Below are 16,844 nucleotides of genomic sequence, written 5' to 3'. Positions count from 1 at the left end.
AATAAAAGCAGCAACTTCCTTCTACCTCCGTATAGACTCAAATTACCCAAATATATCGATTCTGGCATTAAAGGTGAATCAATTTCCACCCCACCCCTATTATCTTGTGACCCTGTCCAGTAGCTGTGTCACTAGGTGCAGCCTAGGTGAGGACCTTATTAAGTTAATATGTTTTTTTGAGTCCCTGTGAGCTGAGAGGAGCTCCCTAAATTGGGTCACATCTGCAGGGATGGGAGGAGGAGGGGCTGAGAGATCCTACAAGCACTCAAGAATTCTAATTTCCTTATTTTCCAAGGAGAGTTCCTCAGTGATCTGGGTGGAAATGAGACGTCTGCCTCTTCTGCCAGGATGGCAATCAGGATGTGTATTAGTGGGCTCCGCCGCTGTGGGAGAGGGAGCTATAATTGGTATCTCCCTTGATGTCACCTCCCCAGTGCTCTCCGCTGACCCAGCCCTCGCTAAAAACTACTTCGCCCATCTAGGAACTCTAGAGACGCTTTTAGATGCAAGAGATAAAGACACTGTTATATGGGATTTAGGGCTCAAATGAAGCATTGTGGTGAGTTAAAAATGTTAAAGGCACATAAGTTTCGCAGGAAGAGTTAAAGTAAAACAATAGTTGTAGTACGAGATGGGTAGGGCTGTGTATTGTTTAAAAAGTTACGATGCCAGTACCAATACCAGTACCCTTAAAGTGATACCGATACCAATAGAGTACTTCCATGGCTGCTACACTCAAATCAACACTCCCTCCAAAAAATAAAAACAAGCTGTGTTGTATTTGAATTAGGGCTGTGAAGATCGCTGAAGCTTTGACCCTAAAAACAATAATGCATTTCCAATCCAAATTCACAATTTGAATAAAGTTATTTATCGTTCTGAGTCTTTTTTTATTAAATCAACTTTCTTGAATGAATATAACTTGTTGGTTTTGTTTGATTGCTGCTAGAGCGGGATGGAGAGGAAGGTACGGTGATGCTTTTTGAAAAATCCACTCTACGCTCCATCCAAAATCCTTCCACGCGGGCTCCTCGCTCGCTCGCGCTGACATGCTCTGAAAATAGTCATTTGTTTTAGATCTGGGCACAAAATTAATAGATTGCACCCAGCCCTAGGGTTAGGGCTGCGCTACTTCAAGAGTGGGCCCCAGGATTATACTTAAAGGTAGGGCCGTCCTCGACAAAAGAAAGTCTTAGTCGACTATCACTCAGCATTTTGTCGACTAATCGATTAGTTGATTTAATCAACACATCTGTAAAACTGAGTTTCTCCGCAAAGAATCACACAAAAGCACCACTTTACATCTTGTTTTTACCAGAGATATGATCTTAAGTTTCTTGGAAATACGTCATACAGCATTAAAAATGACTAATCGACTAAAGAAATCTTAGTTAACTAAGACCAAAACAACCGATTTGTCGACTAACCGACTAAGAGAGGACAGCCCTACTTAAAGGGAATGTATTAAGTGTTTTGAGTCAAATTTAGATTAAACAGCACTCTCTAGTAATGAGGGCCAAAGCTCAGATTATACTGTCCCAGATTTAACAAAAGGGCAGTTGTTCCTTAAAATAGGGATATTGTCATTATCAGCTCTCCACTCGCACGTTCCCAAATCACTGCACCACCTAGCAAGTTATTCAATCCAGTAAAAAACTTGATGTATTGATATATGTGAAGAGGTAATTTCAGTATCATTTTCTCGCTACTATAAATGTCCTGCCTTGTTTTCCGATGCTGACTTTGGTTAACACTCTCTATTTGAAACATCTTTGCAGTCATATAATGGATTCAGTCTGAATAACACAGTCTGGACAGTTCCAGTCAGATGGTGTTAGTGTTGAAAGTTGAAGCAAGTTACCGAGTGCTGACGCAGCGCCAGGCACAACGGGAGACGCACTGTGTCAGCCCCGGGCGTTGGTGTTCGTGTGGGTGTTACGCATGCGAGTGCGCGTGACTGTACCCTGGTGTATGTGCACGACTGCGCTCATTGTAAGCACGCCTCCGTGTGCATGTGATTCCCCTGAATAAACTGCTTTCCGGGCAGCGTGAGTCCCTGAAGGAGTGGAGATGTGGGCGGCCCGTGTTTCTCTTTCAGCCTGTAGAAAACACTACATACTGTACATACAGGGTCGCCCCAGATGTATAGCTTTAGGGGCCCTCTGCTTCTGAGAGGCTCCTGAAGTCAGATACAGATGGGGCAGATGAGGAGTGGTGCATGTTGTGAATATGGAGGGAAAAACACCACATTTCCTCTCATATCATTTGCTCCTCAAACTTTTTTAGTTGTATCACTGCATCAACAAGAGATGGATATTATTAAGGTATGAGTAAATCAAGCTTTCACTACAGAAACCCATCCTCTCCATCACTCTTTTGTTGAGCTTATTTACCCTTTCTGTCTTGTGTCTTTGTCACTTCCTGTCTGTTTCTGATGACGGCCTCTTTTCATTGGCATACCAGTGCAGAGGTTTGCTGAATGACAGCCAAGCAGCGCTCCCAGATGGAAGGGAAACAAGCAGCGATCAGCATTTACTTAAGTGGATGGGTTCCCCCCTCATCTGCCGGGAAATGACACCCACTTGGTGCCCACCCTTGGCTCATGCGTGGGTGGGGCCTTTCCCTTCCCTAATGTGGTCTTGAATATTTACCCATCTTGCATGGATTTTACCATTTTTTTCATACAGTCATATACTAATTGGGATTCATGTTGATGAATATGAATAGGGAGTGAGAACCATTTCATTTCACTTTATTTCTATTTATTTTGAACAAGTAGCAAATAAGTAAATAACAAGGCAAGAATAACAAATAAAATTAAACAGTAAACATATAGCAAACCATTAAACAATCAACATAAATATATTACATCCAAAGTATACATTTAATGGTTTTACCCCTTCTCCATGACTCAAAAATTAACTCGGCTATTCCTTTTTTATTTCAGTTCCAACCTTGTTAGTGAAGTAATATTTTTCACCGATTGTCCACGTTAGGTCAGGTAATCCTTTATTATATGTTGACGTGGAGTGTTACAGCAGCAGAAGGATCTGCAGTATCTTGCTTTCACACACCGTGGGTGAAGCAGCCTGTCACTGAAAGAGCTATTTAAGAACGCACGGGGTGATGACGTGCCTTTTGTAGTCCATCTTCAGAACATTGTAGTTTCACCACGGCAGACTTGCGTCATAACATCCGCCGCTATCGCATCATCATTACGGAGCCTAGTCTAAGTGCAGTTGGATTCTCTTGACACCACGGTTGTCTTTTCCTAAGTCCTTCTGTATTCTCCTTCACATCTTTCCTTGACCTCATGACGTTTTCTATCGATGTTAGGAAAAGATGTAATTTTTGGACTTTTCGACTGCAGCCTAAATCTGATCTTGTGGGTGATAACGGATGACGTGTGCAGTGGTGGGGTAGATATCCTGCCCTTTAATCCCAGGACCAGGGTGTCATCATGCATCTGCCCTGCTGATGGACTAAGATACTGATTTCCTACAAGTTGTTGTGCTCTTGAAGAAGGCAAGGGAACAGATGATTTCCATCCTCCAAATGATAACGTTCCTCTGCTCAGTTTCTTTTTAATTATAGTCCTCTTCTCTACTGTCAGTCCGTCACTTTGTGGTCCTCTTTTAAGACAGAAATGCTGTGGTTGTTTTGGGTCCGGCTGTCTTGTTTTGTGTGGCGTGGCCTCCCTTTAGCGTCCGCCAGCCGCCCAACCTGACATCATATTTCCAGAAAAAGGAAGGACTTCCTGCGTTTTAGCTCATCCTCTCTGTTGCTCTTGTTTGTGCTGCTGCCCGCTCTGGGTTTACTCAGCGTGACATTAACTCCCCCAGTCGATCGGGAGACAGGGTCATTAAATGCTAGAAGAACGCATATTCTCAAACCTGTCGGCACTTTGTGTCTGTTTGTGCATCTCAGTCTGTATAAAAACATGTTTTCCCCAATATGAGCTGCTCTCGAGGGAACTGTCTGACCAAAAGGTTGTGCACCTATTTATTTTGGTGTCAGTTCCCCTAAGTAAGTGAGAACAGTTGTGTAGAGCTAACCATCGTTTCCATGGATACCCTGAACATTTGGTATGGAATACGGCCAGTTCGCCAGGGTTCCTGTAGGCTGTGAGGTATGTGTGAAAGGTCAACCTCGAGTGGACTAGTGTGCTCCCCCGGCTGTCTGAAAACAAGACAACATGGCTTTGTTTTGGAGCTCCTTAACAGCCCGCTATAAGGCTCTTGTTTTGGACTTCCATTGTCTATTATCCCTGTGTTAAATATTAGCAGACATTCCAGTGAGTGTCATGGGTATTTGCCTCAAGATGTTTAGGTTAGCATACTTTCTGTTATTAAAATAAGTGCTCTGCATTATGCTGCCTCTCTGGGATATCATTTTACGCTTGGATTAAAATCTTCGTTGCAGTAAAATTAAATGCGCTGATCTTGTATTTCGCTAATTGTGACGTTGTGTATGTTTTGTGTGTGTCGAAGCACAACGGAGCTCATCATTTCTGGATGGCTGGCCTCGTCCTTGCTTTATTGATTGCTGTGCCAGATTTTGTTTAGCTTTTGTAACCTTCATTCCGCTGACCTCTTACTTACTGCAGGTACACTGCGTTCACAGTTTAGCCGCTCACATTTTAGTCGTGATTTTTGGCGGTTTTATTGGGATTATGTTGGACCAATATTGAATTAATGTTTTCATTTAGGAGAGTGAAGGAAAAGTCAGAGGAAAAGGGAGTTTTATTCAGGTCATTGTTGTGAAATGAGTAATATAAAACCTTGTGTTGAAGATTCCTCTGTCCTCTATCACTCTATAACCATTACCTTGTTAACCGTTTGCGGAGAGATCCACAGAGTCAACCCTAGCCTCGACCCCTTTGACCTTTGAACCCTGCTGCTGAGGTAATGAGGGGAGGAGGAGGAGGAGGTCACAGGAGGCGGCTTGTGCTTGGCCACTGGGGGAATCAGAAAGAGTCACTGAGTGACAGAGATGATCTTCCAACATAACCGCTGTGACTTGAGCAGCTCATGACACTGTCAGGGTTCAGCGGGGTCGACTGTCATCTATGCAAATATCTCCAGTCTTGTGAATACTGTGACAATATTTCAGTGCAAGTAGGGCTGCCCCCTCTTAGTCTGTTAGTTGAATACAAGATTTCTTTAGTTGATTAGTTGCTTTTAATGCTTTTTTCATGTTGAATGACTCATTTCCAAGAAACTTATGAGCACATATATGATAAACACAAGATTTAATGTGGTGCTTTTGTGTGATTCTTTGTGGAGAAACTGTCCATTTAATCAACTAATCAATTAGTCGTCAAAATGTGTAGTCGACTGAGAATTTCTTTTGTCGAGGACAGCCCTAAGTGCCAGTGTCTACCAAACAACGCTTTGCAGCAGTTTATTTTGCTGCAGAGCGACCAAATGGTTGGTTTTTCACACCTCAGAGGGCACAGGCTTTCATGTAATTTCACAGGAAGGAAGTTAAACTAAAGTTTAGCATTCACTAAAGGAGATCGTTGTTGTTGCACGTTGGATCATGCAGTTCTTCAGACTAATCAACAGTGAAAACAATCATTCGTTGCAGCCCTATAGTCTGAAATAAAAAGGTAGAAGAGAGTAAAGGGAAAATGCTTCCAGTGCAGTGCTGAAAAGGAAACAGAGATTGTGCTGCTTGAACTGCTTTTATGATTAGAGTGCTGATACTAGTGGTGTCCCTTTATGCTTGTAGTGCAGGTAGGGGTTGCACACACACACACACACACACACACACACACACACACACACACACACACACACATAAACACACTGTCCATCAATCAGGACACATTGCTCGCCCCTCAGACAAAGTTAATTATAGCAGCCTATAGAGTGAGTGACAGGAGGACTGGCAGCGCTTTGAGACCTGTCACATTTGTGCTACTCTGGCGCCGATGCTCAGCGCTGCTTGGCTGACCTGCACTGTTTCATTTAGTCGGACAGATTACACACAAAAGTTTAAATCCTCTTCAAAGTGCACCTGGCTGCTGCACACGTGGTTTACTGTTGGTTTAGATGTTTCATTTGCTGTCTGACCTGTCCCCCTCTCCTCTCCTTTCTAACCACATATCGATTGCTTGGCAGACTCCACACCCCTCGCCGTAGGCATTCAATCACCCTCTGATATCAAGGAGAATATTTCTGTGATATCCTCAGGGACACGCCTCAGAGGATAGATACGCATATAGAAGGATTAAGGTGCATTATATTTTGGGTGCTTCTGTCCTAACCCTTCATCCTCTCTCTCATCTCTCCCCAGTGCCGGACGACCTCACCCCAGAGGAGCAGCAGGAGCTGGAGAATATCCGCCGGCGCAAGCAGGAGCTGCTGGAGGACATTCAGGTAATATTGGAATAAGATATGGAGGCTGTTGTAATGTTTATATGTGCAAATCTTAAAACATAGAAACAGATGCATGCACTCCATGTGTTTGACTGCAGAAAATGTCCATCTTAAGCTTATTTTCAGGTTTCTTTTTAGTTTTTTAATCACATTTTCCAACTTAAATTGTACTTGTTTCAAGAGTTCTCTATAAAAAAAGGGTCTCAAGAGAAAATAAACTACTTGATTTTAACTGGAAACAAATATTTTTACCCAACTGCAACACATTTCAGGGTGCTGTAACTTTGGCTGGCTGTAAAAGCTTGTATTGAATGTAAACTAACTATGCAGATTGGACCCAGTTAAACTTTATACCACAGTCGGGCTAATAATAATAACATATTCAAGTGATTCACCCATTAAAATGACCAGTTTTGAGATTTAAAGGCTCGAGGTGGCAAGAGCATCTTCAGTTTTCTTGTCGTACAAGGTCCAGACATTTGGCTCACTTCCACAGCCTTCAGCTACAACTCCTTTGCGTTTTGGTCAAATATTTAGTTGTAGAAATGTCTCTTTTCCAAGGAGTCCTTAAAACATTTCACCCCGAGTGGAATTTGAGGTATTTCCTGCAAAGTGCTCGCTTCGTTAGCAAACCATTTCTGTTTACTGTTAAGCCATTTGTGTTTTGTAGATGTACTGTGTCAACAAAGACCTCTATTTATGGATAGAAGGATCTTTTGGACAAGTGGTTTTGAATATATTGTGAGTACCAAAATAAGATAAGCATACAGATAAAATAGGATTATGCTCTTGCAGCCAGTCGAATATCCCTCATGTGCTCTGATTTCCAAGGATTGCCAGGATTCAAATCAGCTTGGCCGAATTTCCCTAAAGTGGTTTGTTTGATTCCTGTCCATGGCCCATGATCGTTGTTTTTTGGCTGTTGCCTTGACCCAAGAGCAGAGCTGATTATCGAAGCGAGCTGCTCAGTCACTCAATAACCAGTTCTGTAAGCAAATGACACAGAGAGGTGACGGAACTGTCATGGCAGAGAGTTGGCCTCCAGATGTCCCAGTGGGCGTCTCAACGTCCACTAGTCCTGACAGACAAACATCAGAGGCTTGATCCGACACCTTCTCTTTTATGAGCCTGGCTCTCCATCGCTGCTCCTCCCCCCCTCTCTGGCCACCACTGCTTCCTCCCCGTCCTCTCCTTTCCTCCTCACCTCTTGCCTTTTTCCATACACATGTACTGGCTAGCTTGGCTTGACTCGGTTTGACTCGGCACTTCAGCCCAGCAAGGCAGGGATTTGCCTCTCCTTTACACCAGAGCTACCCACTTGAGGGTGTTTTAGAACCACGGCTATGACTAGTGGTCAAAAGAGTGGCTGTAAAACGGTGGATGAACACATTTAATTTCCAATATTCTTCACAATAAATGTCTCCCGTTATTTACAAGCTTTTTATTATGAAGCAACAAAATCAGGAAATGTTGGGTTTTCATCAGCAGTAACTTAACTCAGCTCCCGTACAGCTGAAAGCCAAACAGCAAAATAAAGCAGATATATAAAAGTACAAACTGGGACGCAGGAGAGAAACTAAACTTGTTTGAGGGGGAGAAGTGGGGTTGTCATGGGTTGGCCGTGGCCGGCAAGATGTCACCGCGACCTGCTCCGAGGCAGGTCGGGCGTACCCTTGCCTGACTCGGGAGATGGTTCTTCTTAGCTGAACAACAAAGCCATGGTTTGACTCTGCATGGCCAAAAGTGCCAATAGAAAAGCCCTACTCCTCTTCTTTCTGCACACTGACCCCTCTCCTCCCTCTCGACTCCTACACCCTGGTCCTGCATGTCAAGGCCCCCCACCACCCTAACCACCCACTTCCCTGTATGAGCACAGCCTTTGTTTGCAGATACAAGCATCTGAGGAATGTGTTGTGATTGCGCAGGCCTTGAAAACACAGATGTTCCCTTTGTGGTTTGGCCTATAGTGAGTTGGTATTATACAGGAGAAATTATAAACTGTATATATGAATGGAGAGGCTCGATGATTGTAACCTTTTACTTGAAGAGATGCAAACCTCTCTTGATCAAGAGGAAGCTCTCTCTGTATACAGGACTTATTATTCCACACTTTCATCAAGCTGACGTCACCCTCTCCATCCTCTACCCTCCGGAATGCCCTCACTGCGCCAGTCTGGCACCAGCGGTCCTGGCTTGATCGACTAAATCTGCCTTTTAAGGCCATTAATCACTAAAACGCTACACAAAATATAATCCACTTTCTTCCTGCATTTGTATTGAGGTTATCCCCGAATGTTCTCCGCCTAATCGAATTGAGAATGAGAGGATTGTTTAGGAGAGCACACACACATATGCGTTGATATGAGATAAAGACAGTTTTTAGTTTAAGCAGGGTTCAACAATCTATTTGCCCAAAGTCAATTTGTACTTACAAATTGTTTTATTTATTAGTGCTTATCAAATAACAGCAAGGACTAAGTTAACTGTCATGTTTACTTAAGTAAATGAATCTGGAGTTTCGCCCACATCCTCAACGCCACCCAACTAAACTCCTGCACTACAGCTCATAAGCTTTGTCTTTACCCATCGCCATTGTCTTGCGAGTGCCCAATCGGTACTGCACATTGTGCAACTCTCAACAGAGATGAGAAGGAAGCAAAGTGGCTCACTCCTTAGCTACTTCATAGGGCTGTCAATCGATTGAAATATTTAATCGCGATCGCGAATCGCTGTTCAAAATGTACCTTAAAGGGAAATTTGTCAAGTATTTAATACTCTCATCATCATGGGAGTGGACAAATATGCTTGCTTTATGCAAATGTATGTATATATTTATTATTGGAAATCAATTAACAACACAAAATGATGACAAATATTGTCCAGAAACCCTCACAGGTACTGCATTTAGCATAGAAAATATGCTCAAATCATAACATGGCAAACTCAAACCCAACAGGCAACAACGGCTGTCAGTGTGTCAGTGTGCTGACTTGACTATGACTTGCCCAAAACTGCATGTGATTATCATAAAGTGGTCATGTCTGTAAAGGGGAGACTCGTGGGTACCCATAGAACCCATTTTCATTCACATATCTTGAGGTCAGAGGTCAAGGGACCCCTTTGAAAATGGCCATGCCAGTTTATCCTCGCCAAAATTTAGCGCAAGTTTGGAGCATTATACAGCCTCAACAACCTAGTATGACATGGTTGGTACCAATGGGTTCTGTAGGTTTCCTAGTTTCATATGATACCATTTTCACTGTAGCACATTGTTATCACAGCCCTACTACTTCATCAGCTCCGGAAAAAACAATGTGTTTAATTCTTTTTTGATCAAGTAAAGCAGGATCTGAGGAGAGATGGATTTGCAGCTCATCAGAAGTGACTCTGCTCTCTTTGTTTAGCTGCTGTGACTATATACAGGATGTGATAAAAGGCCACCTGGTTTATAGACAAACAGAGGTGACTCAGAGATGATGGCCTCTCCGTCGGCACTGTTTTAATAGAGCCATACAAATACTTTGCATGTTGTCCGTGTTGGTCGTCCACGCCTCCTGGTGTCAGGGAAATTAGTAGGCCGATGATGAATTCATCTTCTTGTCGTTCTCGTGACATTTTAAGACTTAACATTTATGTCTTTTCTGCAGCGGCTGAAGGATGAGATAGCAGAAGTGACAAGTGAGATCGAAAACCTGGGTTCCACTGAGGAGAGGTAAGAAAAATGATCACACCCTTCCCCCCACTACACCCACATTTCTCTCTGTTTTGCCTAAACCGGCTTGTTGTTTGCCTTCTATTAACTTAGCAAATGAAGCTGTCAATTATTAATGTTTGATGGGCAGGTCGGGCGATCCCGTCACACCAAACTCTCTCCCCAAATTGGCTTATGCTTTTAAGGCAGTTTAAATGTTTCATCAGGCACACCCCCATGATGGGAGGCCTCATTGAATAATGCAGTGGGTGTACGGGCAGAGGCAGACAATGGACGGTCCCAAGGGAGGGAGGGCTGATGTTTGGTCTACTCAAGTGGATAGGGATCCCATCAGCTACAGAATAATCTTTCTTGGATCTAAAACCCATTAAAGTCTTCAGCACCTTCTTGTGATCCAAGTTTCCTCCGATCCATTTTTTGAAGAAAGTACATGATAGTCACGGAGCGTCTGTTTAGTCGAGTGTTGGAGTGTTGGCAGACAAGAGCCGGAGGAATGCTGCTGCGAGTGAATGAGTGGGAAGAAGTGGTGACCTCTTCACCGGCTGGAGATGGAGATGTAACCATGGTGATGCCGAAACTCTTTGAGTGCACTTTGACCCCTTGAATAACTCGAGGCCTGAGAAATGAGACGTTCCCATACGTGTGATGTTATCAATGCTTTGTCATCACACGGTGGAGGGGGAGGAAAGGCCGGCCTCCGCCAAACAAATGAAAAATGTTAATGGGAAAGACACTTTCGGGAAATGAGGCAAATCCATTTATTATAATGGGCCTGGACTGTAATGGATTTTCATACTTAAAAGGCAACAAAAATTAAATGTATTCACGATAGAGCAATGATTGAGTTGTATATCAAGCAAAAATTGCTGGTAACAGCTTCTCAAAAGTGAATATTTTTGGGTTTTCGTGAGTCTTCTGTAATATTGAATTTAATATATTTGGATTTTGGACTATTGGTCGGACTAAACATGCAATTTAAGGACATTATCTTGAGTTCAGGGAAGTTAGTACCGAGTACCGATCTGATACCAGTGTTTAATTAATAAGCTGTATGCCTTGCTGTGTGGAAGTGACTGGGATCATTCTTTTATGTGTAGGGCAACATCAGCCTTGACTTAAACATGGCTTTCCTAACTTTGTAAGACAAAATGTAATAAAGAAATCTATATACATTTGTACATTATTATGTTCACATCAAGAACAACTAACAACAACCTTCACTCTTATGTTCCAGGAAAAATATGCAGAGGAATAAACAGGTGGCCATGGGCCGTAAGAAATTTAACATGGACCCCAAAAAGGTAGGTGGAAAGCAACTGTTGTGATTCTTCAGCAATATGATTTCTCATAAGCAGGAAATAACCCGGGGTGTTGTCTCTTTCTCAGGGGATCCAGTTCCTGATTGAGAACGACTTGCTGAAGCATACCAGCACCGACATCGCTCAGTTCCTCTACAAGGGCGAAGGCCTCAACAAAACAGCCATCGGAGATTACCTCGGAGAGAGGTCAGTATCTAACCATCTCCCTCTCATGCTCTCGCTCATGACTCACCAGCACCCATCTATGTGGTTGTTAAAAGCATCGAATAGCGAGTACATATTTTCCATATTGCTGTGTTTCCTCTTGGTCAGGGACACACCCATCCTTTCTAGTTTATTGGTCCCACATTTAGACCATCCTCTCAAGACGGTGTCCGTTACTCAACAGCTTCCATCTGTCTTTGGTTATCTTACTCATTCATAACGTGATGAAGATACTCACGACTCGGGAATGTTTGAGGGCAATTAAAGATTTCACTCGAGAGCTGAGACCGTCCTCGTTAGAGTGAACACATAACACAGGAAATAGCAATGAGCCTGATGTACAGTATGCGCCGCTCAGGGACTACAGGACAGGCAGGGTTGCGGTCAGGATGTGCTCTGTGAGGTCAAACCAGGAAATGGAGTTCAGGCTGTTGATGGATGCTCTTAGTCTGATTATTATCCAGCTCTCCACGTGTGTTTCAATCTGTGAGGAGCAGCGTGAGAGCCTTGAGACACGATTGGTCACTCGTCCACTGGGAACGGTAGTGACTGGATATGACTCTATGTCAGCGAGAGCTCCTTAGAGCCTTCCCATAATCCCACAGGGCAGATCATTTACTCTGAAGGGCACGAAGGTCGGGAGTGATGTCATGATCGAGATTAGATGATTAATGAAAGGGAGGTGGTGGGTGTTTTTCCTGCTCTATTGGGTTTAATGGGAGTATGCAGCGTATCGCAGACCTTTTTAAGCCCATGTGAGCCAGATCACACCCTGAGCTGAGTCCTCAGACACCGTCCTGATGGGACGACGACTTGTCAAATGAGGCAGCGATCAAAATCTTACGAAGAGCTATATTACAAGCACAGTTTAGTCTTGGCCTTGAGTCTGACGATGTGATGATTTGCTGCTTTTCTTTGTCTTAATGTGATAGGAAATTGAATATCTTTGGGTTTTGGACTGGCGTCGGATATTATTCACTATTTTCTGACATTTTATAGACCAAGCAATTAGTTGATTATTTGAGAAAATAATTGTCAGATGAATCAATGATGAATATAATCATTAGTTGCAGCTCTGATCTTTTGTGTATTTATTTAGCAGAAAAAAACTTTTGAAATGTTTACCAGTAAGAATTGTGTCATGTTTTGTCTCCTGTAGAGATGATTTCAATCTCCAAGTCCTGCATGACTTCGTGGAGCTTCACGAGTTCACAGACCTCAACCTGGTTCAGGCCCTAAGGTAAGACAACATCCTCAGGTCTGCTCCATACTCACCAAGTCCTTGACTAGATCCTGTAGGTTTGCCCTCCTTTTTATGTGAATCATGTGTGATAGAGTTTTGGAAGGCTGCAGCTGTCAGTTTCATTCTTGTGATTTTTTACGAAGTGGAAGTGAATCTGTATCTGACTACTGAGCTGTGTCCCCCTGACAGACAGTTCCTGTGGAGTTTTCGGCTACCGGGAGAAGCTCAGAAGATCGACCGCATGATGGAGGCCTTCGCTCAGCGCTACTGCCAATGCAACCCTGGCGTTTTCCAGTCCACAGGTAGCGCCGCCACTCCATGCAAATATAGCCATTTTTGTCAGCAATATTGATGATTTCAATTACTATAATTCAAATTCCTAATCAGAATATTATAAATAACTAATTTAAACTCTCAATTTCTTAATTTTTAGGGACTTTATCAGATAAACTTTTGTCTTCCTGATGCACTTACTTCTCCATATTGCATATCTAATGGCATGTCAATGGAACTAAACTGCTTTGTTTAGCAGACATAAAGTCTGCCGAGGTGAACTATGCTCTATAAGAGTGTCTGGCTTTTGGGAAATAATGCCTATAGCAGACAGCCGCCTGCCTCTTAACATGGATGCAGATGGATGTGAATAATGCATGGGACTTCTCAACAGCCTAACAGGCCAGATAAAGTGCTGCTGCGTCAGCCGCGTGCTGGCCACGTTGTCTTTCAGCAAACACACACACATTAGAGCGCACGTCCAGAAACTCACATGCATACTTAGCTGCCCACTCGCAGCCTTTCACTCCCACCCACTCCCCTCGCTAACGAAGCTTCGCCTATCTGTTCCTCTCTAGTTTGGCTGTGGTCCCCTAAGTGCAGTCCTTTCAGCTCAGCTAATTCACATTCACATTTAAATTAAACACCGGCAGCAGTTTTATGGTAAACAGCAACCTTTTTGTTCATCCCTCTCTTATGGTGTCATCCTGTGTTACAGACACCTGTTACATCCTGTCGTTCGCCATCATCATGCTAAACACCAGCCTGCACAACCCGAATGTCAAGGACAAGCCCGCTGTGGAACGATTCATCTCCATGAACAGAGGAATCAACGATGGAGGAGACTTACCTGAAGACTTGCTCAGGGTCAGTATGACTATAAAAACACCGGCTCCGGTTCCAGAAGTGATTCACTCCATTGACGTTTCAGAAAATCCTTGTATAAAGAGTTTTGAGCATGGAATCAAACCAACCAATTACAAGACCATAAAACATTTGATTCAGAGCAAAAAAAACATTGGAAAACAGAAAAAAGACAAAGGTACGACACTGTGTACATAATAATTTTAAGAGTGAAGGAAGTACTCATCCCATAAACCATTGCGAATGGCAACTCGCCACGTTTTGGAAACTCCGTTAAACATTTAAACTTAACAACTGTTGATCTAGAATGAAGACAGATTCAGCAACTGCAGGCCTTATTTCTCACCTCAAATGATTGTTTTCAGAATTACATTTTGGTGAACTAATTTCATAATAAAAAAAAAAAAAGGGAAAGTTTCCAAACGAGCCGCCATGTTGACCCAGTTTTAAATCCGGTAGCAGACCACGGAGCAGCACATACGAGCACGTACACTCACTAGCCGTTCACGGCTGCGGTAAAAATTTCCATGGTAATAGCAAACTCCATCAATCAGAGACGTTGCTGTTACACTTAGGATTGTGGGTAGTGTAGTACTTGTCCATGACATTGTGAATAATACATATTTTTCTTAAAAACAAGGTTGATATCATACAGACTTGTGGGTTCTACAGGAGCATATACTATCGTTTCATGATCTGGTGGCTCGTGTTAAATCTACCTTGGATGGTTACAACATTATGGTTAATAATCAAATCCGCGATCCAGAACATGAATGGGATTTTCACTTCACTGTTGAGCTCTATTTCCCTCCTCCTGAGTGATTTCTCAAACCCGCACTGTGTTCATAGTCGACTATCCTTTATTGTAGAATCTGTACGAGAGCATCAAGAACGAGCCTTTCAAAATCCCAGAGGACGACGGCAACGACCTCACACACACTTTCTTCAACCCAGACAGAGAGGGCTGGCTGCTAAAACTGGGTGAGTGACGCTGTAAATACGTGTACACACTTATAATGAATCACTAAAATAACGGTGCTCTCATCAACGTGATAACTTTGTGTTGTGTTTTCATAGCAGCACGTATTGGTAAATAATCTCAAGGCTGCATAAAATGGTTAATACAGTATGTCTCCCTGAGGTCAATAACCCGTGAGTGTGTGTTAAGGTGTCTGCTGTGAGCATGTGTGGATAGTTTTGTACTCACTCGACCCGAGACATCTGAAGACATCTCTGCCCGCTTTCATGTATTATGAATGTGGCCATGAGATCAGGCCGGCACATGCGGAGCCCTTTGAATTATTTAAGGCAGGGCATATTCATACACTGACATGCACACGTACGAATCCCAACTTTTATAGCTTGTAAATCAAGTGTATGCACATAAACAAACATACACATACTGCACATACACTAAGTTTAGAACATTTATGTTGAGAGGGCATCTCGATCAGATTGTTTTGCTTTTTTATGTGGACATTTTTGATCCTGATTTTATTGGAGATTTGAAGCGAATACTTTGTCGCATTGTGGAAACTCCCAGCAAGCTTTGGAATTTTTTTAATAATGAAGGGTTTGTCTTGGTGTTTATAATAATTTTTCTCATCCTAATATTTTTTTAACAGTGTTTCGTGACATTTTAAAGGCCTTTTTGACCTGCATTGATTTGTGACTTTAAAGTATATTCGAACACACACACACACACACACACACACATGCCTGTATCGTTTCCTGTGTTTTACAGGATGTCAGCTGTTACTTTCACTGGTCACAAATACAAGCAGAAAAGCCTTGAACTCTTCATCCTCTGTTTCCTCTGAGATTTCTCTCTGTTGTACAGATTCACAATGAATGTAATAAAAAAGCATGAAAGTGAAATTAAATCTTCCAATCGCTGTGAATCTTTACAACCGACTACGCCAAGAAAGTGAAGAATTACTCTTTCTCCAATGACTCCAAATTGGCAGATCTGAGTAAAACAATCAGGGTGGAAGGTATATTACTGGATACAACAGAAGTGGAGGCGATAATTTAATGTAGTGCTTTACAGTAGCTATGACATTGAGTAGATCTCCCCCTTCTGGGCGGATTTAATAACAGCAGAAATCTGTTGTCCATCATTGCTAAATTAAAGCTGTAAAGCAGTGCATCAAAGCCTCCCTGGAAGCAGATTAAAAGGACTGTGGTGCAATAATTCCTTATCATTTAATTTGATTTTTTTTGTTTTCTTTTCCTCTTCGTTTGTTTGTTTGTTCCCATGATTTTGGCTGTTGTCTTTCCTCAGGAGGTATGTACACCTGCTCTTCCCAAACGCTAGTCCATCTCTCAGCTCTCGGGTGCTTTTGGTGGTCCGCCATGCTTTTGTTCTCTTCACACAGGGTTTTTGTTTTTATTTTTTGTCTCTCCATTGACTCATTTGAACTTCAGATGTTTGTCTGTTCAGTCTCTCATTGAGCCGGTGGTTTGTCCACGCTCTCTTTATCTCTGTGGGCGGTTGCCGGGCGGTCACCGGGTTCATTCGCCACCCCGTGGACTCGGCCCGCCGAGCCGATGCTTTGTGACCACGCTACCGAGCATTTTGACCCTCTTTTCTCTGTATGCTGTGGTGGTCACTCTCTTTGATCTGTTTTTTTTTTTTTTTTTGGAAGCTGCATTATTCCTTTTTTTCCGCACAGAGAGCACAACAAAGGACTTTTGCTTGAAATTGATCATGAACCCATTCACCCATTGGCTTATTGTTGTTTGCTCTCTGGTTGCATGGAAAGGGAATACTGCACCTTTTCAACAATGTGGCTCTGCTCTCCTTATCTGACGCTGTAAATGGATCTGAGAGGTAACAAAGTGTG

The 16,844-nt window shown here is 42.8% G+C and overlaps 1 protein-coding gene across 4 annotated transcripts in view; it reads left to right on the top strand.

The window, feature by feature from the left end:
* cyth1a (cytohesin 1a) overlaps positions 1–16,844 on the top strand; it is a 51,281-nt gene that overhangs the window by 29,322 nt on the left and 5,115 nt on the right. For 2 of the 4 annotated variants that reach the window (XM_074656590.1, XM_074656591.1), the window contains exons 2-9: positions 6,301–6,383; positions 10,031–10,095; positions 11,330–11,396; positions 11,482–11,600; positions 12,778–12,858; positions 13,051–13,163; positions 13,853–14,001; positions 14,868–14,980. In XM_074656590.1, the coding sequence (XP_074512691.1) occupies positions 6,301–6,383; positions 10,031–10,095; positions 11,330–11,396; positions 11,482–11,600; positions 12,778–12,858; positions 13,051–13,163; positions 13,853–14,001; positions 14,868–14,980 (790 nt within the window). The remainder of the gene's footprint in view (positions 1–6,300; positions 6,384–10,030; positions 10,096–11,329; positions 11,397–11,481; positions 11,601–12,777; positions 12,859–13,050; positions 13,164–13,852; positions 14,002–14,867; positions 14,981–16,844) is intronic. The other 2 variants (XM_074656588.1, XM_074656589.1) reach the window with 1 other exon arrangement.

This window comes from Sebastes fasciatus, chromosome 13, assembly GCF_043250625.1.
Source record: "Sebastes fasciatus isolate fSebFas1 chromosome 13, fSebFas1.pri, whole genome shotgun sequence".
Classification (NCBI taxonomy): Eukaryota; Metazoa; Chordata; class Actinopteri; order Perciformes; family Sebastidae; genus Sebastes; species Sebastes fasciatus.
This window is presented reverse-complemented; position numbering and strand designations above follow the sequence as displayed.